Source organism: Cynara cardunculus (genome assembly GCF_001531365.2).
Source record: "Cynara cardunculus var. scolymus isolate 2C chromosome LG 5, CcrdV1, whole genome shotgun sequence".
Taxonomy (NCBI): Eukaryota; Viridiplantae; Streptophyta; class Magnoliopsida; order Asterales; family Asteraceae; genus Cynara; species Cynara cardunculus.
The window spans coordinates 29890551-29902090 of record NC_037532.1 but is presented as its reverse complement, the minus strand read 5'-3'; the positions used below and the strand labels follow the sequence as shown (position 1 = coordinate 29902090).

Below are 11540 nucleotides of genomic sequence, written 5' to 3'. Positions count from 1 at the left end.
AACTTATCCGATAAGCACTTGGTGGATAAAAGTCATCATCCTCACTTAATGGATAAGACTTCATTTTTATCGTCACTCTTATGGGTAGTTTTTTTTTATCATTTTTATTTTCATATTCATCTAGTAAGATAAATGACCTAATAAATAGTTATTGACTTAAAAGTAAAAGAAGATAACAACTTGCTATATAATCAATCAAAAGATTGTATTTATTTTAAAGAGGGGGCTAAATTACAACCTCAGGTATTAAATTTGATGGGACCCAAACATTATTTGATTAAAAAGTTCATGATTTTTGGCATTTTTTTATGGCACAATAAATAAAATAAATAAGAGCCATTAATAAATAATCATCCCCAAAACCATGAGATTCTCACGGGACAATTTTCGTCCCCTCATCACATATCATCTCCAAGTCTGCTACATTCCAACTGCCATATCAGCAAAGTTATCAATCCACGTGTCACCCTCTAATTTGCCAACTCATTATAGCCTTAAAATATATATCTTTTCTCAACTCGTATTATAACTATAAATTCAGTGAGCTCAAACACAATGAGTGGTGTTAAATTCAAAGAGATATAGAAAGAGAGCCCCAAAGCTTCTTTCTTTACTTTTATTTTAAAACTATATATTTATTTTTAAGTGTTTTAAAAAAATCTAAAAATGGCCTCGACATTTCTCTTCCAGTCATCTCCAGCCATTCTTGATAAGTCTGAATGGGTCAAGGGTCAGACCCTTCGCCAGCCATCGGTCTCTGTGGTCCGGTTCAGCCCCGGTGCACCCTCTGCGCTAACGGTCCGTGCCTCGTATGCCGATGAGCTTGTCAAAACCGCGGTACGTGTTTTTCTCTGTCTCTAATTCACGCATATATCGAAAGGATGTTCATGACGAATTAATTTGTTTGTGAAATGTAGAAAACTGTAGCGTCGCCTGGCCGAGGAATCCTGGCCATGGATGAGTCGAATGCTACATGCGGAAAGAGGTTAGCTTCGATTGGTCTCGAGAACACCGAGGCCAACCGTCAGGCCTACCGTACCTTGCTTGTTACCCCACCAGGTCTTGGCAACTACATCTCTGGTGCTATCCTCTTCGAGGAGACCTTGTACCAATCCACCGTTGATGGCAAGAAGATTGTCGACATCCTAGTTGAACAGGGAATCGTTCCCGGAATCAAGGTCGACAAGGTAATATAACTCTACCTGGGAAAGGATGTCTTGTAGTGCAATAACCAGGTTGTACAACAGTAGAACCTAGTCGTGCACTACTCAGGTTGTACAACCGTAGATCTTGGTTGTGATTAACGAGGTTGTTAAAACCTCGTTGTATACCAACCAGGTTGAACAACAAAACCATCGTGCAATATTTGTATTGTGGCCCAAGCACAAGGACTCACAATCGTTTGACTTTGATAGGGTCTAGTTCCGTTGACTGGCTCAAACGACGAGTCATGGTGCCAAGGTCTTGACGGCCTCGCCTCACGCTCTGCGGCTTACTACCAACAGGGTGCTCGTTTTGCTAAATGGTAAGTGTATCGTGTCTTCAAGACCAATCCAAACGAACCCAGGATGTCCCGCCTGGAGGTGGGATCTGGGGAGTAAGATGCACACAGATTTGACCTCTATCCTAAAGGGTAGAGAGACTGCTTTGTGGCTTAACTGAATGCTTAAAATACTCATCTCATTCACACAAGTCCCTAACTTCGTTTCTTGACCTTGTAGGCGTACAGTCGTGAGCATTCCCAACGGCCCAACGGCACTTGCAGTCAAGGAAGCAGCATGGGGTCTGGCTCGTTATGCTGCTATTTCTCAGGTAAAACAACTTACCAGTTGCTCTAAACAGTTACCCTTTTGGTTTAAGGGTGTTTTAAGATCAAAAGTTTTGAGTTTTCAGGATAACGGTTTGGTCCCAATTGTCGAGCCTGAGATTTTACTAGACGGTGAGCATGGAATCGACAGGACTTTTGAGGTTGCAAAGCAGGTGTGGGCTGAGGTGTTCTTTTACCTTGCTCAGAACAATGTTCTCTTTGAAGGCATCCTATTGAAGCCGAGCATGGTTACCCCTGGGGCCGATTGCAAGGAAAGAGCCACACCTCAACAGGTCGCGGATTACACTCTCAAGCTCCTCCAACAAAGAATCCCACCAGCAGTTCCTGGAATCATGGCAAGTTTATATACAACTTTTAGTTTCAAAAGGTCTTATTTTAGGTTATTTTACATTGTCATCTAACTTATCAGTTAGGTTTTACCAAACATGACTAGCTTATTAGTTAGGTTTTACCAAACATGACTAGCTTATCAGTTGTTTGTGAAACATAGTCTAACCGAGTATATTTGATGCATACCTCAAATGCAGTTTTTGTCCGGTGGGCAATCTGAGGTGGAGGCTACACTCAACTTGAACGCAATGAACCAAAGCCCGAACCCGTGGCACGTGTCGTTCTCATACGCACGTGCTCTTCAGAACACTTGCTTGAAGACATGGGGAGGAAGACCCGAGAACGTGAAGGCGGCTCAGGATGCTCTGCTCCTTCGGGCTAGTGCCAACTCTCTTGCTCAGCTTGGGAAATACACCGGTGAGGGTGAGTCCGAGGAGGCCAAAAAGGGAATGTTCGTTAAGGGCTACGTCTACTAAGCAAGTTTAAAGTCAAAAGGGTTGAGCGTAGAACATGAAGAAAAAGGTTTAATATGCAACATTGATAAGGTCTAATAGCCCATGGAGACTGCTGCTTTTGTTCATAGCATGTACTTCTAGCAATTCTATAAGTATTTCATGTCGAGTGATGGATTCTAATCTCTAGTAATTTCAAGAGATATCGATAAAGATGATTTTCGTTAAGATATAATGACGTGTATATCATGCAGTGATCGATTGTACCTTCCACAATTTTTTTTTATTAACCTGGATATCTAACCCGCTATGCGAGCCGACTAATCCAGGCCGACCACCCGCTTCACGGGTAGCCCGGAGTCACCGCAATTGAGCCTCTGTAGGCACAAGGGGATACTTATTTCTCCTTGGATTTGAACCTAGGACCTCCAGACACTTTTGACTTTTGGAGCCCCAGCTCAAACCAATCGAGCACCACCCTTGTGGTTTGTACCTTCCACAATTTCTTGTGTGTGGCGGCATTGATCATATCATCGTAGATTCTACGCCATCCCTTCTTGGTGAATTTGGACCTTAATTATTGAGATTGATTATTTTTCCGTTTGAAATAGAAGCAGCAGAACACAGAGGTATGTCGATATCTCTCTTATTTAGAAGTTTGAAACTTACAAACGAAGGTCATATACTAGCCTCTTTCATGTAATTATGGCACAATATGCAATTCATAACGATCATATAGATCTAATGACAGCAACTATACATACGATGATAGCCAAGATACGATTCCTTCGTGGTAGATTGCTGACAATCTAATTAGTACAAGTTTTATTTACATTGAACTCCTACCTGCAGCATGGCACTGAGACAGCCACAAGTCTATCTGTTCTATCATCTGTTGTCGCACTTTGTTAACCGCGTCGGGTGAACTGCAATTTTTAGAATTTCCTGCAAAATATATATATTTCCAGTATGTTAAGATCGTTTTGATGTTAACGAGCTGAGTCGAGTAGCAGGTTGTTCAATCTCGAGTTTGATGATCGTTTAACAATTTTGAGTTGTATATTATACCTTAAAAGATAGATTAACACGTTTCTTGGCTCGAGATCGATAATTTTTATTCATTGATTATATGATTTAGAACATATGAACATGTTTGGTTTGAAAAAGTGTAAGCTTGAAACCCTCAGCTTGGCTCGGCTTGAGAAACTTTAATCGAGCCTTCGAACGAGCCTAGTCGAACATTGATGAAGTTAAACGAGCTCTATTTGTGTTAAGGACGATTGACTTATTATGAAAATGACCAAACTAACCTTCAGGAACTAAATGAGACTGGGGGCATCCTCTTAGATCACTTCCATGGCCGCAGTTCTGACAAGTGACAATGTAGGACGGCACTACAAAATAGAAAAAAAAAACCCAGAGGGTTTTGGTGTCAATGGTAAAAAGCTCGAAAAACAATAAGAATACGAAGAACAGATATAAGAAATTATAGGAACTTACTGCCTGGAGACGAGTTCTGTTTGGATGCATGTCGCCATGGATCTTGTGATCCGTTTGTAAAAACTATTTGCGAACCTGCCCGCAGATGCAACAATTAGTAATTCGATCAAGAAAGCAACCATCCAACCTTCCGTTATCCATATTTAACTCTTGTGCGATATTCAACAGAAATTGCAAGATTTTCCTTTTTTCTGTTAAGGTTTGATTTCAGATGTTGGTCCCAAGAGGAATGTGTCACTACAACAAAATCGACGTAAAAATGTCTAAATGGCCTAATAGATTGTTTTATAAGACTTAAAGGTTGTTTGTTTACCTCTTAATAGTTCCATTAAGAGGCAACCTCTCAATCGTTAAGAGGTGAATCTTGTTTGGCAAAAAAAAAGTCTCCCTCCTGATGATTCTAAAACCCTCTGAATGATTTTGTATCCTGTATCTCCCTTAACCATTAAGAGCCCTAATTTCATTGTACACAATTACCAAACAATTATATTTCATTTTGCACTATATCATGAGAGCCTCTTAATCATTCTGACCACTTAATCATTCTGCACCAAACCATTCATCAATTGCCAAACAACCCCTTACGTTTATAGGATCAAACAATTGTGCCTCCTATATCAAAGTGTTTACAATAGGATATTAGGATGTTTTTGGGCATCCTAACAGGTTTTTAGGACACTTTTTAAATAAAGTTTCCTATTAGCTTTTTAATAGCTCACTTTGAGAAGTATCCTATGAACACATCTTTTTATAGGATACCGGTTTTTACAAAACCTTTTTCTTCAAATAATGTCATATAAAACGACTAATATGACGATTTTTTCTTTCTCATTTATAAAAAAATTATTAGGACACCGAAAAGCGTCCTATTGACTTAGTGTGACACCTTTACATAGGATGCACAATTGTTTGCTCTTATAAATGTAAGTCCTATAAAAAGCCGGTTTTGTTTGTGGGGTTAAACCATACTTGAAGGTATTGGTGAACTAGTTTAAATCATTAAATCGACCGATAATGCAGGATATACATGTGTGTGTGTGTGTGTGCGCACGCGCATAAACTGACTAATGTTTATACCAGCAATGTCCGTGCCTCCATAGTACAGATTTGTTGCATCAATTACGGGATAGACGCCTTCTCCAAATACATTTTTGCATAAATCCAAGTGGTACCTATTACAGATCAAAAAACCAAGTTCTGAATAATCGTAAGTCAATTCAAGTGCAGAGAGTGAAAACAAATAAGAAAGTGGGTTTTAGTCATGTACCCTATGTCAATCTTCGAAGAGCGGATACTATCATTAGCAGGTGCCACTTGGAAAAATGCAACTTCAGTACAAACTTGGAACCACCATAATCGATCTCCAGATTCAGAATCACTCAGGGTAGTTTTCTTTAGGTATTCTTGAGTATACGATTGAATGTTAACTCCAAAACTACCAACATAGTATTCGTTTACGTATTTTGCATATGCACCCTGCAGCAAGTTGTTTGAATCAAGATTAGAATAGGAAAAGAACTCGAGCAACGAGTTTCATGCAAACCAAACTAACATAGCATATTCCACCTGAAGGTGGGCCCTGGGGGGTAAGATGTACGCAAACCTAACCTCTACCCCCAAAAAGGGGGGGGGGGGTTAGACCGGCTGTTTCCGTGAAGATCCCTCAATTATGAGAACTAGAGCGACAAGTAAAACCAAACCATACCAAATTATTCCATTATATCGCACCCGAAGGTGGGATCTGACGGGTATAATGTATGCAGACCTGATCTCTACCCCGAAGGGTAGAGTGGCTGTTTCCATGAAGACCAGCGGCTTATGTAAAAAACTCGATCACAAGTGTCGCCACTAATAACAGAAGTTGAATATTGCAACTATTTTGAGAGACAAAAAGAAGACAAAAGCTAAGAATTACCACTAGATCCTCTCCAGCCTTCTTCGCGTTTGTCATTGGGGTGCAAAGTTTATCTGGATCTCCGTATTGAAACTGTAAAGCATTTGGACATATAAACTTTGTTATTGGCCCAGCGGTACCCAGGTTACCAGTAGATCGTTCAAGCCTCATCAAAGGTGAAGAGTTTGTGTGAAATTTGCTGTATATAAATATTATATAACTTAAAAAAAAAACAGCTTAACAAATAAACTTACGGCTACAGCTGCAGCATCCGCGAGAAAATACAAGAAATCACCATCGACGTTTAGCTGAAAGGATATTATATCAGATCAAACATCGCAAAAGTTTACGATCTTAACAAATTATAACAATTGCTATCCCGCCTTCATGTATCACCCATCAGAAAACAGAGAAAAAATCATACCGCAGAAGCACCAAATATAGTTTTCAGTGCTTCACCATCTGATGTAAGCCTTAGTTCAACAAGACGAGTAACTTCTTGTAATACAGCTTTACATTCTGGCCCTGCAGACTTGCCAATCTGCCATGATGGAAGTAATCACAGAACCATAACATGAAATAAAATAACTTAAAAGAAAACATTTTTATTCACCTGTTGATCATATTCGGTGAAGTTGAGAATGGCATGAACTACACCAGAACTTGCAAGACTTCCACATGTTAAGTGCGGGAATTTCAGACGAAACCATGCGCTAAGAGCTCCAGCATACGAGATACCAAAAACAAACCACGGGTTCTCAACGTTTGCTCTATTGAGCTTCAAATTTAGGGATTCCTACAAGATCGTTGAAGATAATCCGTTATAATACAATATGCAATCTTTCGAGGGTCGTCCATTTTACTGAAGGATTTATTTGAATTGTTTTAGCCTAGGGTAGGCTTTATGTGATAGTATGTGAAACCCCATTAAATTACTCTCCAAAAGAGCCCTTAAGGTAAAAAGGGAGGTTCCAACATATATTGAGGAGAAAGGGTCCAAGTCTAGCCGACGTGGACTCCAACATGCCCCCCTCCAATAGAGGCTAAACAGGCACAGGTTGTCCCCGAGTATCGAGTCCTTATAGCGGTAGAATTGGCTCTGATACCATGTGATAATATGTGAAACTCCATTAGATTACTCTCCAAAAAAGCCCATAAAGAGAGAAAGGAGGTTCCAACAAAAAGTCTAAGTCTAGCTGACGTGGGACTCCAACAGTTGCTAGTTTTCTTCTTCCTTGAGGTACACATTGAGACAAATCATTTGTCAAAGTCTATTTTGATCAATCCCATGTCCTAATGCATAGCTATGGTGAATCAAGCAAAACTAACATCAGTTCTGTTGCAAGTCAAATAACCACAACTTGCCTGATAAAATTGACGGAAAGCAGCCAAGTCGAAGAGCGCCTGTTTGGATGAGAGAAATTTCAGATTTTCTGTAGTTAGGGTTTTAAATGGGGAACTCTTCCCATAATACCGATGTTCAAGAGTAACCACAGCAGCTCCAAATTTCTTTGCCAAAACCTGCATGAAGTAAAAAGCTTCAGTAGTATGATTTTTCCAATTTGAATAGAACTTCTGTGGAATTACATGTCCATAAAAGTAGCAGTAACCAACTTTAGAAGGGTCATGCCTCCCTATGTGCATTCATCTATGAAATCTTGTAGCTTGTTGACTCAATATAACGAATCTACAATTTCTATTCTCTTATTAAAGTGCTTTTGTACGCGAAAGGGACTAGACTGGATGGGCGAGAGTGGGTAGGTGGGTGAATGAATTCTGGAAGGTTTTAGACTTTCAATTTGACATGGGTAGTTTAGTAATTTGACAATCTTGTTTCATCTCCCGATTGGTGTTCTACCTATGTGATAGACAAAAAATGCATTTTTCTTCCACTTAGTCCCGTCTTGTCCAAGTCTAATGCAGCACCAAACATGGGACATCAGTTTATGGTAAACTACTGGGACATACACTGATATAGTCATTGGATATGCCACCACATGCAGCTTCACCACATATTACTAAGAAGATCGGTCCATCAGGAATTCTGAAATCATCCAAATATTCATAATATCGCTGCTGAAATTTACGATGATCCTGTAAATGCCAAACCACAACAAGTCATCATCTATCACAGGGTTGATAAGATGCATAAAAAAGAGTACAAATTCCAAATTGAAGATCAAAATTAAAATCCCAAGAGGGAAAAATACCATACAATTACAAATACTAATCATTGTATTGATAAAGGATCATAAAAGGATACAAATGAGGTTGCAGAATAATGTAAGATAGTCTTACTTTCGACACATTAGAGTCACATATGCATTAAGGCATTATTACTTATCATTGGCTATGAATGATCACAATCACACAATGCTGAATAAGATTAAAAAAGGATACTATATGAATAGAATAGAAGATTAGTGACACCAAGACTCTTTAGACAATTGATGACTCCATGACACAACCAAACCAAACGGAAGGACCAAGAATATCCCACCTGAAGGTGGGGTCCGCACGCAACCCGGGGGTGGGGGGTGAAGATGTATGTGGACATAACCTCTACCAAAAAAATAGAAAATAGAGTTGGATGAAAGAATATGTTAAAAGCAAATCTTTAAGCTATCAAAGTCATGTTTGAGTTTTTAAGGGGAGGGGAGGAAGGAAATTGGGAGGATCTTTGGGCCAACTATTTCTTTAAAATTGGTGGACATTGGAGAAAAGTACTACTCTTCTTTTTCTTTTTGACTTATCCTATAAGACTACAATGCTACTTTGTTATGTTATCCATGTTACTGACAGTATGAAAAGATAATAAATTTTGAAAATTTACCAATTTTATTTCATTAACATTGTTCATGCTCAATGCTTAGAAAATCGAAAGGCAGAAAAGGGAACATTTTGGCAAATTATCATTGTTATGAGACTTGCAATAAGTGGTGAGAAAATGAAGTGTGATGGAGATGACAGTGGCAAGAAGGTGGCGATGATGATCAAAAGGGGGGGGGGGGGTAGGCGAAGTGGCACTAGGTTGAAACAAATAAACATACTAGAACATAAGACATTTAACTTTATATGAAATCTGAACCTTTGATTGAGTAGTCAACACATTTTTCTTGCAAACCCACAAAAACATCAAAATCAAGTTTATAGATTTGAAAATATTACAAATTTTTGTTGACATATTTACGAGTTTTTCTGGAAAACAGCATTGGTTGCACCAACGACACTTTTTCCATATAGTTTGCACTTTTTTTCTAAAACAAGAACAAAAAACAGAAAACGCTTCCAAACATGTTAAAGTATATAGGACCACCATGCCCATTTTACCCTTGTAGAATTTCTTGGCAAATCATTAGTAAATTTACCCTTGTTCACCGGCTAGAATCATACGGATATTTGGCGTTTAATGAGATACATGGTTCTAGACAAAAGCTAGCAAAAAAAAATCAACATATGGAAGTGTCTAACATTGTAAGAAGTTACAATTACATAAAAGAAGATAAATGCAGCAACTGAAGTAACATTCCAAAGTATAGTATTTCTTAACAATAAGACGTTGGAAGGAGATGCTAAGAGAGATTCAAACATGAGGAATTCTTCGATAAAAAGGACTACTTTATGGTCATTATTACTTACATTATACAAAGTTGAGAATATAATGAGAGCTACATCTTAGCGTGTCTTAAGCCTCAAAAAAAGTTCTCTTAAGCTATCCTTACACATTCTAAATCAAACCAAACAAAACGAACATAATGCATACAAAGTAGGTTCTGGAGAGAGTAAGGGATCGTTTTACCAAATGCTTACAGGTAAGCGCAGGGTCTGGAGAGAGTAAGGGGTCGTTTACCAAGCGCTTACTGGGTGTCATTTACCTTAGAGGGTGAGCATGGCAAGCACCGAGAATCTTATCTGGTAAGTGAGGGAAAAGACTCATACCCCGTTAGCTCTTACCGGGTAAGAGAAGTTTACCAACAATCCATTTTGATGGCCTCATCATGGCCCATAATGTTATCAGATCAGATAAGTGCAGGTGGTGACTCTTGTCGGTAAGTGACCCCTTATACATAGATAGACATTTTAACTCTATTTACACACATATTCTCTTGGTCATAAACAAGGACCCATTACAACCGACTTAGCTAAATTATGTTTGATTCCAAAGACATAAGGAGGCAAGTCAAGAGGCATAACCATGTCGTGTCCCTCAACTTCATACACACAGGAATCTTAACTAATTGCAGAAAAAGCATTGATGAACACAATTTCAAGGCAATAATTGCATCATAATCTGATAAAAACAAGAATTAACAAACGAAATTGTAATTTCAGTTTTCAAAATTAAATTTTAAACTTGTATTCCTCTTGTTGGAAGAGATAACATTCTTACTTTGATGTAAAACCATATTTTCCAAATCCAAGAATGATTACAGATTGCTACTAACTCATCACCAACATTCATATTTTCTTTCTTTTTTACTTAGAATAATAATCTTTCATATATTTGCACTACTTGTTGCAAATTTCGCTCTAATTTATCCATCTTTTTCATAAACCCATCAAACCCAATTTATCATTTAAAGTCGGAGTTCATCTCTTTTCTTGATTAACCGAGTAATATTTGAAAACAGAAGTTTCTCCTCATAAACCAAAATTCTAACAGGGAGTTGATAAACTGAAAACACACACCTAAAACCAGCTTGTATAACCTCTTTTTAACCAAAATTCTTCACAAGTAATTTATCCATAAAGAATCATCAAAGCTTATAATCATACACAACCATCCAACACATGCATACACATATTGACAAAGAGAGATAGATAGAGAGAGAGAGAGAGAGATTCATACATAAGGAGAAAAGTGATCGAGAGTCTGATTGAACCACAGCACTTCCTTGCTCAAATAATTGCTGCTGCTGCTACTCATACGATTAATTCGAGAAGTTAATAACCCATTACAGACATTAATCATCAAAACAAAAACCAGCAACCCCCTCATTTTTTACTAGACCAAATTTTCTCTTTGTTTTCACCGAATATTGCTGCAAATCAGATGCTAGTTCTACTATGTGATGTCGTCGCTTTTCTTCCAAGTCTTTTTGCGGTTTTTCAGGGGAATCCCACTTCGACGGTACTTGGTACCCGAATCGGGTTCTATCACACCCGAATCCCGATTGTTGCTATTCAGACACGTCTCTTTAGTGGTTTTCTACAAAATTACGGATCATGTCCCTAAACTAAATTATTTATACCGAGTGTCCTCGTGGTTTACATTTTGTTTCAAGTTTGGTCCCTTCTTTTAGCTCTCAAAATCTATTAACTCAAGGGTAATTTGGTCTATTTACATTCTCTAACTTTTTTATTATATATTTTGTCTTTTTCTATAATTAGTACTAGATTTAGGTGTTATTATGGGTTGAAATCTAATTGTACAAGTTAGATTTGATCTTATCCGATCATCTGGATTTTATCATCTGATTCGATAAAATCCAACTAACATTATACATGCAATCTGATTTGACCCAAATGATGATTT

General features: G+C 38.2%; 2 protein-coding genes across 3 annotated transcripts; one reads left to right on the top strand and one right to left on the bottom strand.

Moving 5' to 3' along the window:
- Window positions 1-586: 586 nt before the first annotated feature.
- On the top strand, window positions 587-2862 carry LOC112512363 (fructose-bisphosphate aldolase 1, chloroplastic-like). 2 transcript variants are annotated; one of them, XM_025118280.1, is made up of 6 exons: window positions 589-837; window positions 918-1187; window positions 1416-1525; window positions 1722-1812; window positions 1894-2163; window positions 2356-2862. In XM_025118280.1, the coding sequence occupies exons 1-6, from the start codon at window positions 667-669 to the stop codon at window positions 2632-2634; spliced, it is 1191 nt and encodes a 396-aa protein (XP_024974048.1). In that variant the 5' UTR covers window positions 589-666; the 3' UTR covers window positions 2635-2862. The 2 variants fall into 2 exon arrangements, with proteins under 2 accessions (XP_024974046.1, XP_024974048.1); XM_025118278.1 differs by having other exon boundaries at window positions 587-837; window positions 1722-2163.
- A 380-nt stretch (window positions 2863-3242) lies between these two features.
- Window positions 3243-11086, bottom strand: LOC112512441 (probable serine protease EDA2). The gene is made up of 12 exons (XM_025118405.1): window positions 10854-11086; window positions 7973-8098; window positions 7370-7525; window positions 6618-6800; window positions 6429-6545; window positions 6259-6312; window positions 6026-6097; window positions 5378-5586; window positions 5188-5282; window positions 4111-4185; window positions 3921-4004; window positions 3243-3555 (listed from the first exon to the last, which is right to left on the bottom strand). Exons 1-12 carry the CDS (start codon window positions 11001-11003, stop codon window positions 3440-3442), a joined length of 1437 nt encoding a protein of 478 aa, XP_024974173.1. The 5' UTR covers window positions 11004-11086; the 3' UTR covers window positions 3243-3439.
- Between the last annotated feature and the right edge of the window lie 454 nt (window positions 11087-11540).